Here is a 22,869-nt window from a genome sequence, read left to right on the forward strand (position 1 = left end):
TGAAAAGCCTCTTGATGAAAGTGAAAGTGGAGAGTGAAAAAGTTGGCTTAAAGCTCAACATTCAGAAAATGAAGATCATGGCATCCGGTCCCACCACTTCATGGGAAATAGATGGGGAAACAGTGGAAACAGTGGCAAACTTTATTTTTGGGGGCTCCAAAATCACTGCAGATGGTGATTGTAGCCATGAAATTAAAAGACGCTTACTCCTTGAAAGGAAAGTTATGACCAAACTAGATAGCATATTCAAAAGCAGAGACATTACTTTGCCAACAAAGGTTCATCTAGTCAAGGCTATGGTTTTTCCTGTGGTCATGTATGGATGTGTGAGTTGGACTGTGAAGAAGGCTGAGCACCGAAGAATTGATCCTTTTGAACTGTGGTGTTGGAGAAGACTCTTGAGAGTCCCTTGGACTGCAAGGAGATCCAACCAGTCCACTCTGAAGGAGATCAGCCCTGGGATTTCTTTGAAAGGAATGATGCTAAAGCTGAAACTCCAGTACTTTGGCCACCTCATGCGAAGAGTTGACTCATTGGAAAAGACTCTGATGCTGGGAGGGATTGGGGGCAAGAGGAGAAGGGGACGACAGAGGATGAGATGGCTGGATGGCATCACTGACTTGATGGATGTGAATCTCAGTGAACTCTAGGAGTTGGTGATGGACAGGGAGGCCTGGTGTGCTGCGATTCATGAGGTCTCAAGGAGTCGGACACGACTCAGCGACTGATCTGATCTGATCATTTCACTTTCTCAGCCCTATAACATCACATAAAAAATCCATTCATATCTATTGATACAGCTTAAAAATTCATTATCTACGATGCTTACATAATCCTCCTTAGTGTGGCTGTATCCTAATTTATTCCACAGTCTTCAAATGAGGGATATTTGTTGTGGTTGTGGTTGTGGTTAGAAGTCACTGAAAATATACACAACTATGTCTTTGAATACTCTTAGTACTTTTACTTCAATACAATAGTGTCTCTAGAAATTTAACATCTATTAAAAAAAAACAAATCTCCAGGATAACCAAGGACAGATGTGAGCTGCCTGGGAGAGAATAGGATTGAAAGATGTTTGGGAGTCAGACACACAGCATTTTCATGGTTGTACTGTCAAGTCTACCACTGAAGGGCTTTAAATCTGGGGGAAAAAAAAAGTTATGGGTGAGTTTTCCAAATGTTATGCCAATCCGCTATTGATGAGGTAGGTAGTTGGGACATAGAGAAACTGAGTAAGATTAAGGCAACATTTCATGCAGAGATAGGCACGATAAAGGACAGAAATGTTATGGACCTAACAGAAGCAGAAGATATTAAGAAGAGCTGGCAAGAATACACAGAACTATACAAACAAGATCTTAATGACCCACATAACCACAATGGTGTGATCACCCAACTAGAGCAAGACATCCCAGAGTGTGAAGTCAAATGAGCCTTAGGAAGCATCACTGCAAACAAAGCTAGTGGAGATTATGGATTTCCAGCTGAGCTATTTCAAGTCTTAAAAGATGATGCCGTGAAAGTGCTGCTCTCAATATGCCAGCAAATTTGGAAAACTCAGCAGTGACCATAAGACTGGAAAAGGTTAATTTTCCATTCCAATCCCAAAGAAGAGCAATGCCAGTGAAAGTGAAAGTCACTCAGTTGTGTCCATGGAATACTCTAGGCCAGAATACTGGAGTGGGTATAGCTGTTCCCTTCTCCAGGGGATCTTCCCAACCCAGGAATCGAGCTGGGCTCTCCTGCATTGCAGGCAGATTCTTTACCAACTGAGCTATCAGGGAAGCCATTGGGAAGTAAAGAATGTGGTTCTTCCGCAGCCTGACCATCCACAGACAAGCCTTATAACAGAGGGATGTCAGCTGTTTCCTAATGTGTTTTATCCAGGACAAGTCTTACCATATTCAGAGACAAAAGACACTTCTGCCTTGAGAAACAAATATTAAGATTAGTGAAAAAAAATCATATTATTACAAGATGGGTAAATAGAAATAAAAATGAAACACATGCATTCATTTTAACCTATAAGCAAGAGGGATTTTAAAAATAAAATTAAACAAATAAAACAAAATTCATTTTATGTTTATGAAGAATTTGAAATAAGTTAGAGAGCTTGACATGTGATGATTCTTAGGTTTCTAGGTGGATATATGGAGGAGACAAGATGATGAGTTCAGTTCTTGATTCATGGGTTTTGAATAGTTAGTTTGGGGACACTTCAAGGAAAAGTATCAAGTATAAAATTGGATACATAGGTCTGGTGCTCAAAGATTGTCTTGGATATATACAAATAAGGTGGTAATTTAACCCAAGAAATAATTTAACTCTAGAAATAATTTCTAGTTGGTTGATGTGCCAAGAGTCTCCAAAGTGACAGCAGGGATAAACAGCTTATGTGTCAGAAACCTGAAATCATCAGTGGTAGAGAAGGTGAGGTTAAAGAAAGGGAGAAAAGACATTACTGTTAATTACACTTCTTTTTTATATTGGAAACTGCAGCAAGTAGTGAAAAGGTAAAACAATGAAAAGAAAATACAGGTACTTTCATTACCCAGCCATGTCTGATGATTCAGACATTAAAGGAAGCATTTTAAAGGTGTGGGTGCTGCTCTCTTATTTATTTCAAATTCTTCATAAACATAAAATTAATTTTGCCTTATTTTAAAAATCCCTCTTGCTTGTAGGTTAAAATGAATGCATGTGTTTTATTTTTATTTCTATTTGCCCATCTTGTAATAGTATGTTTTTTCCCCCACTAATATTAATATTTGTTTCTCAAGGCAGGAGTGTCCTTTGTCTTTGAACACAGTAAGACTTGTCCTGGATGAAACACATTAGGAAACAGCTGACATTCTTCTGTTCTGAGGCTAGTCAGCAGATGGGTCAGGCTATGGAAAAACCAACAGCAAAAGAGAGGAGGCCAAACAGTGGGGTGAAAGGATTCTACGCATTAGCTTCTGGGCTGGGACTCGACAGTGGGACTTTTGTATGTCCCAGTGCAGAAATAAGGACTCGCGATTGAGGACATTGATGACCGTGGTGTGTATTTTAATCTCAAAAAAAATTATTTGCTGATAAATAAGTATTGAAAATATCACATTCTATTGGCCTATTATGAATTTTTAATATATCTATGAAGCATTCATATCTATATCAGGTTAGTGAGGGAACTCCAATCTGTCCCAACAATACATATTTTTAAACCAGAAGTATTTCACTGCTTTTGGTGTATGCCCTGAACTGGAGAATTCATCCTAGTAGCCCTTGGGAATATTATAACTCTCAATATAGAGATATAAAGGATTGAATAAAAATAGTGAAAAGCAAGAAGAATGGCATACATAGTTAACTCAGATCTGTTTACTCTCATCTCTCCATGGGCATAAACCAATTTTAGAAGGTCAAGAGAATTTTTAGTGTACCATTTTCACCTTGCTACACCTGGAAAAATACAATTCAAGCAAATTAATATAGGGTTTTCAAAGGAAATAATTTTACAGACAATGTTGCCAGAGCCCACAGTGAATTTTAGGGTGACTTAGCCCTTCTGTGATGTGAGGGGATAAATCTGAGTGTCACATCTGCCAATAGTTTAGCTCTAAATTTAAAACTGTCTGGCCAGGTATTAGGCTACATTACCTTCAGCTCCACCCAGTGTAACTTACTGTGGCCAAAGCCCCAAATAAATCATTAAACTTACCTCTGAGCAGCATTTTCTAAAGTGTTTTTAGCAGAAAATCCATATTTGTCCAGATAAATATAGCATCTTGGTTAGATATATATTGGAAATGCTCTCCTTAATATAGTTAATGACTATTCTTAAATTGTAGGATTTATTAGAGCCTTTGATGCACTAATATGCAGGATGATGACCCACAATGATCTCTAGGAGATAAATATTTTATATAACTTTTCTCCACCCACACTTAAGATCATACAACACTTTTTGAAACAATGTCTACTGCTAATACCTAAAAGAACATGAGTGAACAGCAGAACACAGTTTTTAAAGCTTCCTTATATGGACCACGAGGGATTCAGTAAACCACAAATAGGTCTAAAGGACACGTGGGTTGACAGTCTGTCTCAGTTCTGCTGCAGCTCCCCAAGCAGCTCCGACTGTCCACCCGTGAAATGGAAATGCCCTAATGCCTGATGTTTGCCTTCCTGGACTGAGGACTGCAAGGTGGAGGGCATGGTATAGGACCACTCACCAAACTATGGAACTTACTTGCATGTCTATCAAGATTTTATTTTAATGTTTATTATTTTTGCTTTGCCTTTATTTCTAGTAAGTTGATAAATGGGGTTTTTTGACTGGGCTTAAGATAAACACAGATATAATGTTAATAATGCCAGAGTATTTATCCACATAAAAGTTTAATGAAAGTGTTTTGTGCATTCATTAAAGAATCATAGATTATCACAATTGTCTTGCTGTGCTCTCATGGGAGATATGAAATGTTAGTAATTTAGGATTCACTGAAAAATTATAAATGCTTAAAATTAAATCTAATTCAGGGCATTAGTCAAGAAGTTTGTTCTGTGGAGTCTGGAGGTCATTTCAGGTTACTGAAAACTTCCAGACACTTTAATAAGCACTGAGGATAGAGAGATGAAAAAGACCCAGTGTATTCTCTGGTGAGGTGGTCAGAGTAGAAGAATAATCCAGTCCACGTGGGGTTGAGGGGAAAGGGTGATGTACTTGGAGGAGCTTCCAGTTTTGCTGGTGAAGTGGTCAGAGTGAAATAGTAATCCAGTCCATGCAGGTTGAGGGGAAAGGGTGATGTAGTTTAATCAGGAACATGGATGCAAGGAGGGCAGGTCAGGGGACAAGGGATAAGATTGATGAAGGAAGAAGGGTGGTATCAAGACCCAGGAGACCTTGTACACCATGCTGAAGAGTCTGGACACAAAGAAAGTCAAGGTGGAGCAGACAGGTCAACTGGGAGACAATTCCAACAGTCCAGGCAATGCAGCAGAAAGGCCAGATTTACCACTGAACAACAGGTGTTCATCAAAGAACTCATGTGTCCATCAACACTTGGACTCTAGAGATACTGTGATGAACACAACAGCTAGTCTCTGCCCTCTGGGCACATACAACTCAATGTAAAATATGTGAATAATTAAATAACTGCATGTATGCAAAAAGCTATACAGTTCATGGAAATCTCCAGGCCAGAATACTGGAGTGGGTAGCCTTTCCCTTCTCCAGGGGATCTTCCCAACCCAGGGATCGATCCCCAGTTTCCTGCACTGCAGACAGATTCTTTACCAGCTGAGCCACCAGAGAAGCCTAAGAATACTGGAGTAGGTAGCCTATGCCTTCTGCAGCAGATCTTCCCAACCCAGGAATCGAACCGGGGTCTCCTGCATTGCAGGCAGATTCTTTACCAACTGAGCTATGAGGGAAGCCCAATGTAAAGTATGTGAATAATTAAATAACTGCATGCATGCAAAAAGCTGTAAAGGAAAATTTAATGGTGTTACTAAAACATAATACAGAGTCACCTAACCTTTTCTACAGAGGCCAGAGAACACCTCCCAGGGTTAGCAGGATCTAAGATGAGACAAAAATGAGCAGCAGCCCTGGCATCAGTAGATAAACGTGTTGGGGAGCATGGTTGGGAAATAGCCTACTTCCAGAAAAAAAATGTAACTGACATGAGTCAAGGGAGAAGACTGTATGCTAAAAAAATCAAAGAGAGCTCCAGCATGGCTAGAGCGAAGAAGGGTTAAAAGTGGTTCGAGATGAGGGTAAAGTGATGGTAAAGGGCAGATATGCAAAGCATTAAAGGTCAATATAAAGGCTTTTAGATTCTATTCTAAGGTTGAAAGGAAGCCACCAAAAGATTTTATGTATAATATAGTTTACATTTGGAAACAGTATCCTGACTTTTGTCTAGAGGATAGAGTTGAGATGCTAACATGGTTATGGAAAAATTAGTTAGTTCATTGTAAGCTCTAACAAGGCAGCTGCAGGCGCAGTTGGCATAAACTCAGTGTCCAGCTGTATCTGGTACACTGAAAGCACTTAACATATATTTGTTGCATGTTTAGATAAATGAATGAGATTATCTCTTATTTATGCCAATTTTTATCCAACCCCATATTTTCTTGAATGACAAAAAGTGTTTTTCAAGGTAAAGTTTTTTGTTTTTGGGAAACATCTTCACTGTAAGGGCAGATATTTTCGTTTTCTCTGAATGACCTTGAGGCATTAATTTTAAAATGTCTAGAAATATTTTTAGTGTGTCATTTTGATGACAAATGAAAAGGCACATTGCTCCTCTGAGTTCCCATAGTCTCAAGAAGCATAGGCCAATAAAAAGAACAAACATATAAATGGAAATTATTCACTGGAATATACTAGTTTGCAATTTGTATGAGTCAATTTTAAAAATTATACATTATAACTTTTTATAACAGCTTTATTGTTATATAATTCATGTACCATAAAATATACTCTTTTGAAATGTGCAACTCAGTGAATTTTACTGTGTTAACAGAGATGTGCAACTATCACTTCTATTTAATTTTACAATATTTTTATCTCTCCCCTGAAAAAAATCCTATACACATTAGCAGTAATTCCTTGTTCTTTCATCCCCTCTCCAATCCCTGGTAGTCACTAATCTATTGTCTATCTCAGTGATTTTGCTATTCTAAATATTTCATATAACTGCTGCTGCTGCTCCTATGTCACTTCAGTTGTGTCTGACTCTGTGCAACCCCATGGACTGCAGCCTACCAGGCTGATGACTTGTATAGTCAGAATGGAGGTTGTGTGCTTAAAACTTTGCATTTCTGTGCATGGAAATACAAAGAATTGCCCTTCCCGGGGGGAAATATAAAATTACTGAGAAGTTTTGCTACTTTGAAAAGACTCTGGATACGTTAAATAAACCAGACTGGAAGCCAAACTTGAGAACTTACTACAAGACATGGGAAAGGTGAAGGCCATGGATAAAGAGCTGAGGCGCTACATTTCTTTACTTGGGCTTAAACCAGATACTTACAGAAAACACAAGAAGGAGAAAAATCTCAATGTTTACAAGTCCAGCTGATGGCTGACATAAGCAAGACTAAATTTTTTTTTAGGAAATGCATCAAAGTAAATGTAACAAGACTACAACCAAAACAGCCTTCAAAATCCATCAGAAGAATGGAGAACAGCTTCAGATAGCAGTAACAGGAACTTTGGAGGTAAATTCCAATCTTCAGAGAAGCATAAAGCTGTTTTCATAAGACTCAGAAATGGAAGGGAAGAATGGGTAAATATAATTTAGAAGCAAAGAAAAAAAAAGACTCATAAAACCCTTTGGAGTGAGTTCTTAATAATAACGAGAGTCTGATCAAGCCTCTAAGTGAACACTTGCTAGAGGTGAGTGATGGGGCTGCTGTGCTTGTGGAAAGAGAACATCAACTGTGGAAACCTGGAGCAGCACATTCCAAAGGCACGGAGAATGGAGACTTCTTAACTCATAAAGGCAAAAGACCGCTGACTTATGAGACTGATTTAGTACTGGTTCACACTCTCGAAACCAGGCAGCAGATGTACACAAAATTACCTTCAGAATCTAAAGTTATCAATGCACTTAAAAATGATCTGCATTCATTGCAAATCTCCAACCAAGAAAGCTTTGCTGCATTAAGAAAACACTCAGGTAGAAAGGGAGAGGCAAAAACTCCAACAGAAATAACACATCCTTGCTGAACTTCATCAAGGGAAAAAAAATTTTTCATGCAGTATTTAATTTAAAGAGAATTTATTCCATTTAATGTAGAGAAGTGTCCAATCCAGCTGAAAACATCAGTGCTACATATGAACAGCTATATACTTATAAAATTCAAGCAAAAGTTATTTCAGAAAAATCAAAAAGAATAGCTGGGTATTATTAAAACCCTTTTTAAAAAAATTATTTATTTATTATTATTTTTTTTACTTTACAATATTGTATTGGTTTTGCCATACATCAACATGCATCTGCCATGGGTGTACACGTGTTCCCCATCCTGAACTCCCCTCCCACATCCCTCCCCATACCATCCCTCTGGGTCATCCCAGTGCACCAGCCCCAAGCTTCCTGTATCCTGCATCAAACATGGACTGGCGACTGGGGAGAATGGCATTAAAACATGTATAATATCATATTAAAACCCTTTTATTTCAAGAAGTCACAAGCTTATTTTACAGGAAAAAAGAGTTCTGTTAGCTCAGAGAAAATAACGTAACAAAGCAGATGTATACATGATATAAAAACTGAGCAAGAAATCTTTAAATTTCTTCAGAACCTTTAATTCTGAAAATTATCCTTCCATTCCCAATTTCCTAAAAAAGCACATTTGATAGGGGCCTGAGACTACAACCAGGAACCCTCCACACAACAGATCCCTGAGGAAGGAGAAGCATCTGGCTTTGATGGTTGGGAATGGAAAGGCCATGTCAGACATCTACCAGTTGTCAACCCCAGGCTCCCTCCAGTCTGGCCAACTTGATCCTGGCTCAGTAAGTCCTCCAGGAGATAAAGACAGAGCTGGATAGTTAAAATCATGATCTTAACAAGAAGGCATGTAAATAAATACTAAATAAAAAAGGGAGTCAAAAGGCTAGAAAGAAGGCAAGGAGTCAGAATAAAAGCCTTCACATAGCTGACAGCTAAGATGGCCAAGACTAGTCCCTATCTTCAACATATTCCATTCCACCATACCAGGCATGGCAACTGAAGATGCAGACAGTCATTCACCATAAGGGTGAACTGTCCAACAACTAGAGCTGTCCACAAACCTGATGGACAACTCTTCCTGGAGATCTTTGTCCAGATTTCCCTTTAAAGGACTTTAGGCCCTCATAAGACATTTAATAATTTTTTTTTTCTTTCTCAGGAAATTAAGTAGAAATAAAGAACTATGGTTATCAGTACTTAATCTTGAGTAATTCATACCACAATCTTTTTCAGAAAGGTAATAATCACAAGTTAATCATGCAACATTCTCAAAGTCTTATGAAATAGCTATCCTTAAACTATGCAAGTTTGATATTTAATGCGTTCCTAAAAGAAATGTAGACTTACTGTATATAAGGTACCTGAGTCTTGATTGCCCCTAATTACTGCCAATCATTTCAAGAGAGGTTATCAAAAGGCCAAAGTGACCACCCCTCCTCCCATGATTCACAAGTGCAGGGGTAAGTCTTCAAAAGGAGAAATATTCAGATCTAATCAGACATGTAAAGAAAATTCTTACCAGCGGAGGTTAAAATATTATGGAACTACCTCAGTATATCATAAAACTTGAGTAGACAATCAATGGACAATAGAAATACCTTTTGACTTGCCTCTAGTGAAGGAAATAGCACTACACTCCAATATTCTTGCCTGGAGAATTCCATGGGCTGAGGAGACACGTGGGCTCTGGTCCGTGGGGTCCAAAGAGTCACAACTGAGCGACTAACACTTTGACTTGCCTCTAGTCAGAAAATTCTACCTTGTTCAACATTTGAAAAGAACTAAGTGGGCTTAGTATTGTGAAGAAAACCCACTAATTATTGCTATATGCTTTTCTGCTACCAATTCTGTAATAGCAAGCTCCCTGTAACTATTTAGCATCCAGAATTAAGTGTCCAAAAACCTTTCAGAGATCTCTATATATTAATAGAATGATGAGTTGGACCAAATGACCTTCTCATGGTCTAATGAACCTTCCTTTTCTCCTTTCCTTTTCTGTTAACTTATAGATTTTTCTATTTCCAGTTAGCCCACCTTCATTGGATTCTGTCTGAGCTGCCTTTACCCTAAAAATTTATATCTTCCCCTTTCAATTGCTTCTAATTTAATTCTTATGCCATTGCCTTTTCTCTTGTTAAGCTCCAGTCTTATTTCTCAAAAGAAACAACTCATTTGAACAATTAGAATAATTTGAACAATAATTTGAGAAATAGTAATTACAAGTTCAACATTAGGTCACCCCATTAGTTAAATAAAAATTAGGAAAAGGTAAACATGATATATTGTTGAAAACATCATCAGGATATACCAAATGACATTATGCTGGTATTTTCAATGAAGTCTTATCCAGCTACTCATAAATTTTATCCACAGGTAGCTTATTTTTAACCTATGGTCACAGCCCTTCATTCTCTGGTAGCCAAATACAAGGGCGTCCCTGGTGGCTCAAGTGGTAAAGAATTAACCTGCAATGTAGGAGCTGTAGGTTCAATCCCCGGGTCAGGAATATCCACTGGAAGGGGAAATGGCCCATTCCAGTATTCTTGCCTGGAGAATCCCATGGACAGAGGAATCTGGTGTGTGTGCTACAGTCCATGCATCACAGAGAGTCGGACATGACTGAATTGACTTAGCATGCATGCACACAGCCAAGTACAAAAATATACATGAATGAAAGCTCCTAAACAAAATTAACTTTGTTTCAGAAATAATGCCTTCTTGGCATTGTGTAGATTGTTGGAGGAGGTCATTGAGAGGATGTGACTGCTGGTTCACCCAAGAGCAGGACCCAGGCAATCAGAGATTCCTCATCCATCTACTGCACCCTTGAAATATATGGGTCACCCACCATTCCCACACTAGGAGTGGTTTCAAGGACACAGCCTTGAGAGACTAATGTGTTGCCTTAACCTGGTTTGTCCCATAGTCTCTATTATGTAAAATTGAATATACATGATTTTTAGGAAAATATATACCACATTATTGAAGAAACAGAAAAAAATTTAGTGTTTTACTATAAATAATCCAGGCAATTATTTTAATTTTATCTTCAATTTATATATAAAGATATCAATGAGATACCTAAAAACACATATCAACTTATTAGGCTTTCATTTTACGGATTCAGATAAATGTAGATGTGTAGAGAAGCAGTGATCAGATATCCCTTTTCTCAACAACATAGTTTAATTAGAGTGCATTAGTGTGTACAATGCAGACACTTAAACTCAATTTTGATAGGTTTTAGAACTGAAGTACGTAGCCATCCTGAAGTAATTGGGATGCAACCAGCTGAAACTGTATGAATGGTGCAAAGGTAAGAGACATGGAAAATTGGTTTTCTATTTAAAAATACAGAGTGGGACTTTTATTGTTAAAAATTATACTTTGGAACCCAGTTCAGGCTTAAAAGCACACTTTTTGTGGCAGCAATTCCCATGATGGTGACATAGGAGCCTCCTAGTTTCCCTAGGAAGGTCCCTCTTCCCAAAGAAACACAGAAATGTGCAACTACACACAGCTATTTTAGAAACTAGCTGAGTAACTATTATACATCAAGCAAATGAAAAAACACCCACATGGAAACAGGTAGCACAGGCTGACACACATACTTGCTATAAATTCCACACTCAACACAGTGCCAGACATTCTAGAGGGGTACCCTCAGCCCCCAGCTGTGGGGACACGGCATGCTGAAACTTACAAGATGCAGCAAAAGCAGGAAAGTTTATAGTGATGAACACCGATGTTCAGGAAAAAGAAAGAACTAAAATAAACAACCTAACTTTATACCTCAAGGAACCAGATAAGAACAAACTAAGCCCAATATTACCAGAAAGAAGGGAATAACAAAGATCAGAGCAGAAATAAATGAAATAGAGACCAGAAAAAAAAAACAAGAAAATACCAACAAAATTAAGAGCTAAGTTTTGAAAGAGTAGAAAAATGACTAATCTTTAGCTACTACTACTACTAAGTCACTTCAGTCGTTCCGACTCTGTACAACCCCATAGACGGCAGCCCACCAGTCTCCCCTGTCCCTGGGATTCTCCAGGCCAGAACACTGGAGTGGGTTGCCATTTCCCACTCCAATGCATGAAAGTGAAAAGTGAAAGTGAAGTCGCTCAGTCGTGTCTGCTAGAATAATAAAAAAATGAGAGAAGACTAAAGTTAATGAAATTATAAATGAAAGAGGAGATATTACAACTGACACTACAGAAATACAAAAGACCATAGAGATTATTATGAAAAATTATAGGCCAACAAATTGGATAACCTGAAAGAAATGGATAAATTCCTAAAATTAAGATCCTACCAAGACCAAGACATGAAAAAATAGAAAACCTGAACAGCACCAATAATGAATAAGGAGATTTAATCAATAATTAAAAAGAAAAAAAAAAAAACTCTTATCAAAGCCCAGAACTAGATGGTTTCACTACTGAATTCTTTAAAATATTTAAAGAAGAATTTTATTTTGTCAACTGTATTTCAATAAAGCTGAAAAAAACCTTTTTATTTTGAAAATGGTATAGAATCAACATTCAGTTGAGTTTCTTGGTAACATTTATTCCATTTAGAAAATACTGTAACATTGAAATTAACCCAGATCCTGCATTTTTGTTTCTTTAATAAATTAAAGCATTTAATTATAGCAATAAATAATGTTCTAAATTTAATCAATAGCAAGTATATATATATTTTTATACTGTTTTTACTTACAGAATGAATACATGATTTCCTATCAAGTATCATGCAATCATTTAATCATTTCCTACCAAAAAAATCATTCAGCCATTTCCTCATAATGAAATTATTTTTATCAAGAATTAGCAATTAAAATCATCAATATTAAAAATCATTGTAGATTTCAAAATAATGCTCTCTAAAACTTTTAGGTTTTTCTTTTCATTCAGGAAAATCTTTACAATTATCTGCTTACATTAAATGCCCATTTAAAACATTTTTTGATTTCTATATCACAGTTTAACAAAGAGGTGTTCACTTTAAAAGTATTTAAAACATCAGAGAAATCAATAATATATTTATAAAGAATATAACATAATAATAATTAGTAGGCTTTAAACAGTTATGTTGGAGAAAACCTAAACTCATTTTAATCTCAAAAGAACCCTGTGATGTAGGCACAGTTATTATCCCATTTTACCAAAGAGAGCTTCCCTGGTGGCTCAGATGGTAAAGCGTCTGCCTACAATGCGGGAGATCCGGCTTCAAACCCTGGGTCGGGAAGATCCCCTGGAGAAGGAAATGGCAACCCACTCCAGTATTCTTGCCTGGAAAATCCCATGGACGGAGGAACCTGGTAGGCTACAGTCCGTGGGGTTGCAAAGAGTCGGACACAACTGAGCGACTTCACTTTTTACCAAAGAGGAGACTCAAGAAAGATTAAACAATCAAGTTCCCAAACTCACAGCTAGTAAATGGTAGAACAGATGGGAAATGTACTCAGAGATTAGGACTTGTGCTTTTAATCTCCATACTTTGATGGTTCTCTGTTAATAGTTTATTAGATTTTTGTCTTAATCCCCAGACAATTACAAAATTAAAACATTCTCTTATAAGTTAGGTTTTACTTCTTTAATGGTTTTATAAATAGAATATATTTATGATATCCTCAGGAAACCAATAATTTTTTTCCAGTTGAAATTCATCCAACAGAAGTAAGATGCATCAGGTACCCCTATGGATTTCTTAAAGTGGATGGATACAAGTTTTACTGAGGACAAGATTTGAAAGTACTAGATCTCAGAGATTGCTCTGGGAATGTGAGAAAGTCATTATTTTCTGGCTCACCAGTAATTTATTTTGAATTTATTAAATTCACTGATGTGTGAACTGGTTATCAAAACTTGATAAACAGCTTATAAATCACTTTGAAGTTGGCAGAAATAAATATTAATGAGTCAATTTTCAAGGAATTTAAAGTCAGTTTCTCCTTCTGTCACCGTAAGTTAAAGAATCTCAGTTGTTTTATTTGGAAAAGAATCTACAATTCATTAGTAATAACTGATGTTTTTCAAGATAGTTATAGGACCATTTATTATATGAAATAGAATTAATTGCTTAAAAGAAAAGAATGCTCTTTGAAAATCCACCAAGGAGTTTCCATAATACAAAAGTGTTGCTTTAAATGTATTTATAGAACACAAGTTTGATGATTCTATCCTTTAAGATAGTAAAGTAACCTGCTTCACCAAGGTTTGATCAGGATTGGCCCCAGAACTGGAAAAGAGAAAAGCAAATTTCTCAGGGACCACGTAGCTGCCAATGTCAGAGCCATATCATATCGCACTTAAAACATCATTTCCTTCTTTATGCAGGATGAAACAGACTCAGGATTTGAAAACAGGTTGTGTTTGACTCTTCATGATCCCATGTTCTGTAGCGCACCAGTCTCCTCTGTCCATGGAATTCTCCAGGCAATAATACTGGAGTGGGTAGCCATTCCCTTCTCCAGGGGATCTTCCAACCCAGGGATCGAACCCAGGTCTCCTGAATTACGGGCAGATTCTTTACCATCTGAGCCACCAGGGAATTCTGAAAACATGTCTATCTAACTACAAATTTATGTTAGTTTAGCCTTTGAAATTGAAAAAAAAAATTAGATATATAATAATATACAATAATTTTCTACGTGGTAGATTTTAAGGATACAAAAAGGCACTCCAAGGCTCCAAAAGACAAAATAAAAGGAATCTTAAAAATCTGTGTATCTATCTACCTATCTATCTATATATAAGAAAACTCTGGTCCCAAGAGGTTAGATGGCTTGTCCCAAATTAATAATTTAAATCTGGGCTTCATTTCAGATTTTCTATACTTGTTTTCCTTCTGGAGATACGCAATATCATAATTTTGATATTTTGTTTCCTAGACCTAAATGCTTATCCCTCATTAACTATGAAGTACATGAAATCTTCGAAGTCTTTTGAGTTGGCTTATTATATCTCTTGCAAAAGTTCTGGTACATGTATAATCTCCCTAAAGGGATGAGAGATTGCAAAACAACCAGGACACCTGTATATGGTTGGGAACCTTATTGGCTGTGTAAGGATACCCAGGTGAGTGGACAGGGAGGAGAGCTCAACTCCAGCTCGCACTCTACCCTGCAGGTCCCATCCACCTAAAGAGGGTACCATTTCTAATTTGCGGGAAGGTACCATATTGGCTCATACGGTGCCAGGAGGACCTTGAAAGTTAGGAAGGAAGTGGGGTGTATATGCCTGGACATCAAGGTTTTCATATCCAATTTCTATTGGAAATTAATGAAAGGAACAGACTTACAAAGTCAATAATGAGAGCGTTTATTAATTCAATAAATAAGGGCCAGGGTGGGGAGATGTATTCTTTTATTGCAAAGGAGCATAATTTTATTTCAGGACAAAATATTTAGGATAAAGAGCAGCAGCATGTTCTACTTCACTGTATGAGATATAAGAACTATTACTAAAGGTGCCTGAGAATATTTCTATAGAATGTGAAAGAAATAGGAAACTCTTATGTTCTTTGATTTTATTAGTTTGCTTATTAAAGCCTTCTTGGAATAAAACACTATGATGCCATATACATCATGGTTTAAAAGATCATCACACCATCACTGTCCCAGGTTCTGGAAAGTCTCCGAAGAAACACTTTTGATAACAAGTCTTCATTTAATGCCTATATAATTGGTGTTTTCTATTTTAAAGCTGAATACTTTTGAAATACCAACAATATCCATTTTTGGAGTACCAGGCAGTATACTAGGTAGAGGGCCTAAATGATTGCCTATCTTCCCCAAAAAGAATCTCCAAAAGTTATTTGTTACTATTTTCTTCTTGTCAGTGAGAAAACTGGGGCTCAAAGAAGCTAAGGGACTTGAGAATTAATGGAAGAGTGCAGAATCAAATTTATGCTGGTCCTGATTTTAAAACCAAGCCCTCTTTACCTCACTGAACTAACCCTATAAGAAGGCCACTACTTAGAGGAGAAACTGGTATTTTAGCTAACCAAAATTTTGATGTGTCATGTAAAATATATTTAGAATTGAATATGACAATATGACAACCCATGCATTCTCCTACTATTTCGTAAAGTATTATTAAGCTGTCATAATTTAAAGTATATAATGATGTGCTTATAATCAACTCACTTTATGTATATAGCTAACTGTTGCACTCTAGGAAAGCAGGAAATTTTGAGTGGATGCTTACCTGTTCCGATAACTTCTGTCCATCAAGGTGAGCCTGCATCACAGCATCATTAACAAGCAAGTGGAAGTTCAGAAGCACGTGTTCAATGTCATAGGTCCCATGCATGGCATCCGACAGCTCTTCCAGTGACCGGATGTACACATGCCAGTGTGGGTTAAGCTCTGCCACATGTGCCAAGCAGCCTCTCATGACGTTGAGGCAATACCCCATGCAAGGCTTAGTGAGAGCCAGGCCTTGGCAGTGTGGGCAGTACTGCATCCTCAGCAGGGCTCTGCCACACTCTTTGGAGAAGTGCAGATGGTCTGTGGTATTGATGACTTCAATGCCCAGGTTCAGCGCCTGCAGAAACGTGCGACTGGGCAGCAGCGACCGCCCCATCTGTCCCAGCACTCTTTTGGGAATATTACCAAATGGGCTAATGTCCCGGCGGGCCGTCCGGACGCATTCTGAGTATTCCAGGGAACTGTCAGTCACACCAGGGTTAATGAGATGATTGTACACCAGAGGGAAAAGACTGTCAAAGAATCTGTTTACAAATTCTTCAGGATTAACATCCGCACCAAATAAATAGAGCCCTACATCGGTGAAGAGCTCCTGGGTGGAAGCGGCGGCCTCAAGGGCCATGTTCCTGTAGGTGTTGCAGAAAAGTATGCTGGTGTAATTTTCTGCTTGTCTAATGAGAGTTTCGAGGGTTTCTGTAACAAAAGCAGAAGTAAAGGATGAAAAGGCTTAGTATTCATATTAAAACCGGTCATCCATCTGCTCCACACAGTAAATGAGCTCAATGCAGCAAAACTAACCTAAGGATCTAAATGATCAGCCTACTAAACCCAGTTGTGCTTTCCCAGGAAAATGACTGGTGGAAGGCGGGCATCATGCACAACACACACATTTTATAGATAGGTATTTCCTAGGATCAAACACAAAAAGTATAGACATCAAAAAGAAGTTATGGGTAATAGTAATTTCTTATTAATTTTATTCATAATTTTTTATAACCCACAAATGATAAAAAAAAGTGTCACTAAGAAAACAATTTACATTCATGAATTCAATCTTTACTAAAGAAAATGACATTAAAATTTGATTTAACATCTACTGCATTTTTTATGGTTTCTCTCTTTTTCTTTTTTTTCAGAATGAAAGCTAGTAGATCATAAACTAGTTACTGTAAACAGAGGTTAAATTTCCAAAGGGAAACCTGAACATCATCAGGCCTCCTAGAAGGTTCAAATTAAAAGAAAATAAAGCATTTCATGACTAAACCATCCTTAAAATTGTCAAACCTTGTTAAGAAGTGAGAAAGTCATGAGTCATATTAATTGATGGAAGAAGTGTGTGACCACCTTCTGAACTGTCTTGTGACCTTTTGTTTTTATCATATTACTTTACTGTGGGACATTTTATTATCTTATTTCTTTAACAAATGCTTCCAAGTCAATTTCTCCACAGAAAGAATGGAGAATAATTTATCCACAAATTAAAGGAGGCTGTAGTAATCAGCAGGGCTCCCCTGGTGGCTCAGAGGTGAAGAATCCACCTGCCAGTGTATGAGACGTGGGTTCAACCCCTGGCTTAGGCAGATCCCCTGGAGAACCCACTCCAGTATTCTTGCCTCAGAAATCCCATGGACAGAGGAGCTTGATGGGCTACAGTCCGTGGGGTCACAAAAAGTCAGACACAACTTAGTGACTAAAGAGCAGCAGCAGCAGTAATTAGAAAGTAAAAGCTGTATTTCCAAAATGATAGTTTTAGGCAACAGTCAATCATCTTGGATATCCTAGCAATTACAGTTCAAAAAATTAGCCTAAATATGATACTAGACTGTGTCAATATATAATTAGCTATAAAATACATCAATAAAATTATCTCCCATAACCACAAAATCTTACAGTAATTTTAAATCAGGTTGTAAAGACCACATCAAACCACTGATATATTACAAAAAGAGATGAAATAACAGTAGAATAAAGTGAAATGATAAAAAAACAGTTACCGGGAGAGCTATTAATGAAGTGAAACTGTGTCATTAATATGCCATAATATCCTAAAAACCAGCAAAAAAAAACTCCATTTTTTTTCACAGAGAATATATATAGGACACAATTTACTATATATTCTGATTCTAATTCTGAGATGGATTCGTATTGAGTCCCCAGCTTGAGTGTCATATATCAAGGTGCAGGCTATGGACTAAATGTGTGTCCCCCCAAAACTTCTTATGCTGAAAATTAATTTCCAGTGGAATGGTATTTGGAAATAGGGGCTTTGGGAGAGTGATTCGGCCTGGGGAGCGGACCCCTAGTGGATGGGATTAGTGACCCTATACAAGAGACCCCCGAGTGTCCCCTTGCCCCTTCTACCAAATGAGGACACGGCCAGAAAATGTCCATTTGTGAACCAGGAAGTGAGCTTTCACCAGACATGGAAACTGCCAGTACCCTGCTAAATTTCTGTTGGTAAACCACCCAGTCTATGGTATTGTGTTACAGCGGCTGAAACTGAGACAGTGCCTCTACACTACAATCAAAGGCAAGCAACACTTTCAAAGAAATTGCAACTCTATTACAGCACAGACACTTCAAATAAGAATTTTTTTTTAATTTGATGTTTAATGCACTTTGATAAGCCTCTATTCCATTTTGATGGCACTTAACATAGAAGCGATTAAACAGTAACATATAACTAGGCAGGACTCCTGTGCTTACCCACGCCTCTCCAGCACCCACTACAGTATGCTACTGCTGCTACTGCTAAGTCGCTTCAGTCGTGTCCGACTCTGTGCAAACCCATAGACGGCAGCCCACCAGGCTCCGCCATCCCTGGGATTCTCCAGGCAAGAACACTGGAGTGGGTTGCCATTTCCTTCTCCAATGCATGGAAGAGAAAAGTGAAAGTGAAGTCTCTCAGTCGTGTCCGACTCCTAGCAACCCCATGGACTGCAGCCTACCAGGCTCCTCCATCCATGGATTTTCCAGGTAAGAGTACTGGAGTGGGGTGCCATTATAAACTATGTATAAACTACGCACTGTGCCTGTATGCTAAGTCACTTTAGTCGTGCCTGACTCTTCGTGACCCTATGGACTGTAGCCGGGCAGGCTCCTGTGTCCCTGGAATTCTCCAAGCAAGCATACTAGAGTGGGTTTCCATGCCCTTCTCCCAGGGATCTTCCCAACCCAGGATCAAACCTGTGTCTCCTGCAGCTACTGAACTGCAAGCAGATTCTTTACTGTCTGAGCAACCAGGGAAGGCTTCAGTTGAGGTTAGCTACTGTGCCAATTGAGATTGTATTAAACATGAGGTTTTCCAACTGCCCTGATCAGCTGGGTTGTGTGGGGAAACTACAAATCACGGGATCTCTGCACTGAAATTCGGGAGTCTCTATGTGACAATCAGCCTCGATCAGTCTTTTGGCTTGACCTGGTTTTGAAACTGCAATTACAGGTTATCTATGACATGTCCTCTCTGCAAGCATTTCACCACAGCAGTCTGACCTCAGAGCTGCAATCTCTACCACTACACTGTTTCTAAAGATCCACAGGAGTGAATGTGAAAGGGAAATTAAATCTTTGTGGTTGGAACTAAAATAAAACTGCTAGGATTATATTTTTTCAATAATACTGGATCATTTTTCTCACCAATTTATGGCTATGAATTGTGAGGCTGCAAATGATTTTATTTACCAAAAATGGTTAAATAGCAATGCTTGCAAATAATGTAAGCTTTTTTAAAAGATAAAATAAGGATAGATGTAAAGAAACCCATATATCACAGGCAGCTTTACATGCATTCCACCAGGTTTTCTAAGGCATGTACTCTAGAGGTACGTATTTGTGTTTGATACTGGCCATATGCCCTGTATGGTGAATGTAGAATGCTAGCCTAAGCAATGCAAGTGTTCCATCTGATTTCTGCTAACTCTAAATGATGAACAAACATACAATTTTTTATTAAAAAATTTAAGTAAAAAATAAAACTTTATAAATTCCAGTCCCATTAAGTTATAACCTACAATGATTCAGGTATATATGGAATTTATCTTTTCGGTTGCGTAATTAGTAGGTTTAGCAAGTTAATTTATTTTATAAAAGCAATATTGGGAATATATTTAATATTTAGGAGCATTCATTCAAAATAAAAACGAGGATATTAGTTTTAAATATTGTTGTTTCTTTATAGGACTGCACTATTGGCAGTAAAAACTAAGTTGACTACTGTTTGAGTTAGTAATTAAAAAATAAATTTCTATTAAAAAGTCTACAATCTTTATTTCAGACTGGTTTTCCTCTGATTTAGCTTTATTATTTAAACAAAATGATTAAAATCTGGTAAAAAGTTTAAAATCATATTACAGCAACACTTAAAACTTCCCCTTACTATTATATACATTAAAATTTTAGTTTTCTTAACTATATATTAATTTTACTACCCCTTTGAATAAGAGATTGCACACTCTGAAATATCAACGTTCTGATTAAATACTGGACACAAATTGCCTTTAAAAAATAGTTTTTACAATACAATTTTACAATATTGTTCACTATGCAATTAACTCATCACAATATAAGGATTTTTCTTTCAACCTGTGTTGAATCTAATATTGACATAGTCCAGTTAACTGAATTCCCTAAACATATACTAGGCATGCATTTTTCAATGTGTTCTTTGAAATGTTCTTAAATCCAATCAATGATGAGAACTGTTGCTCTGTATACATTTCTTCTTTAATGCCTAGAGATAAATATACTTTTGTGAATCTTTGGACCTAATAAATTCAAAAATTTTAATTTATAAACACATAACAGAAACTGAACAATCTAGAAGTCAATAAATTGGATAATTTTGTTAGTGATTTTTCTGGAAAGTTCATAAAGTCAAAAGTCAAGTTTACTAAAATTATTTGTTTGTATTAACTCTGAATTTGTAAGAACTATCACTTTGTTTTACTTTGTTTACTATGAAGATGTTGGACACAACTTCATAGTAAAATTCCGTTTTATGGAATTAACATTATGATATTAACAAGAATTTAAACTTGTCAAAAGAATTGTCAAATGAACAAAGTATTTTTCATCTCTGAAAAAGAATAACTGACATTTAAATCAGCATTTATAAATCCAAAAGTAGGAGCGGCACTGAATAATTAATCAAATCTACTTAATTATTAAAAAGAAACTATACACTGTTTTGACTATAAAATTTTAATAAGTAAAACATATTCCTTACTCAAGCTATATAAGTAATAGCTTTTTATTGATGTGCCAAAAACTATAACCTATTTAGAATAAATGTTTGTAACATTTGTTTAAAGGGTTTAAGAAATAGTCTAGAAAAAATTATCTTCTTGCTGTTTTTCCATTGAGAATTTCAATAAGCTCTTCTTTTCAATGATACCAGATTAAGTCTACCAAGACAGGAAATTTCCAACTTTCCTTTTAATGCCTAAAATGATTGATTGAATTGAAAACTGCAATCTAATAATTGAATAAAAAACATAATTTCTCCCAGCTTTATGAGAAAATTAATTTATGTATTATCTCATTAAGTAGAAACTGAATTTGGAATGCATGAAGTTTTTCTTCATCTACTTCAGTTTTCAACATTAACATTCTGTGAAAACTTAATAACAAAACACCTGTAACTAGAAACTTTATATTAACTTTTTCCAGCACACATTCCCTTTAGAGACATTTTATTATAGGTACAAAGAACGACTGATATTTAAATCAAGATTTAAATTTAAATAAAACTGGTAGAGAAAAAAAATCAAATGATTTGAAATTAAATTTGACAAATTGCAAAATCAGTGAAGATTTACACTAGGTAGGTTTTTTGCAATGTGAGAAACAATATTTATGGGGCTTTTTACTGCTTTAAATATTAAGTTGATTTCAAAACTAATGATCATGAAATAACTGCTATAATAACCTCCCCACCATGACATGAACAGACATTTTATGACCCTTTTCATTTTTCATATTTTTATCATTTTCTATATATGAACATTTTAAGATACAAAATTTGAAGAGACTTTTATAATTTAAGGCCACAGACATCCTCAAATATAGCAATGAAAAAGATGAAGAAATATTAAGTCATATAAATCATGGATAATCAGATGATCTTACAATGTATATCTGGGTTGAAGAGAAATTTTTAGAGTTAGTTTATGTATTTGTGCATTACAATTCTCAAGTCACAGATTTTGTTACTGTAACAGATAATTCATTACTATTCTGCTATATTAGAGCTAGTTTATGCCAGAGAACTATGTATCCCTCTGTACTGCATTATGGATAGATGAATAGATAGCTAGATCATTTAAAGAGCAATTTCTTGACCAGTTTTTATCACAGACATATTACAATGAATTGTAGTTCCTCCTGCTCTTCTTTCTTTGCAAAAAGGCCTTCCAATGATTTTAAAATAGTCACATATAATAATTCATTTAATTATCAGAAGGTCACAAAAACTACTCTGAAGATATAATAAAAGAAGCAATTACCTATTTCTCTAGTCTGTGTTTATACTGAATTCATCCCTATGATATTTGCAAGTTTCTTTCATTTTTTCATATAATGATAAACTATAATAAAATATATAACAAATGTTTTCCAGAATATTAATTTAATGATATATTTTAAACATTATAATTTATAATTCTTTAGAAATTAGTCATCTATACAAATAAATAGTGAGTGCTATATTAATTTGTATCACCAAGAATTAACATGTTTGTAAGTAATCTAGTCTCTTAGGATAAGCACTGAATGGAAAAATGCTTTCTCAACTTTTCTCCTTCCTCATTTTCCTCCCCATCAATTTGGTATATCATGGTGCTTCATATTTACTTCTAATATCATCTTGTAATCATTTATTTTCTAAACATCAATTTATGATATTAGCAAGTATTTGAACTCAAT

At 36.4% G+C, this 22,869-nt stretch overlaps 1 protein-coding gene across 1 annotated transcript in view; it reads right to left on the reverse strand.

Moving 5' to 3' along the window:
• The window catches only part of GPC5 (glypican 5), a 908,679-nt gene that overhangs the window by 582,390 nt on the left and 303,420 nt on the right, over positions 1-22,869 (reverse strand). Inside the window, 1 exon segment of the mRNA XM_010854706.1 lies at positions 15,947-16,641. Coding sequence (XP_010853008.1) covers positions 15,947-16,641 — 695 coding nt within the window.

Source organism: Bison bison, unplaced genomic scaffold (genome assembly GCF_000754665.1).
Source record: "Bison bison bison isolate TAMUID 2011002044 unplaced genomic scaffold, Bison_UMD1.0 scf7180017864347, whole genome shotgun sequence".
Taxonomy (NCBI): domain Eukaryota; kingdom Metazoa; phylum Chordata; class Mammalia; order Artiodactyla; family Bovidae; genus Bison; species Bison bison.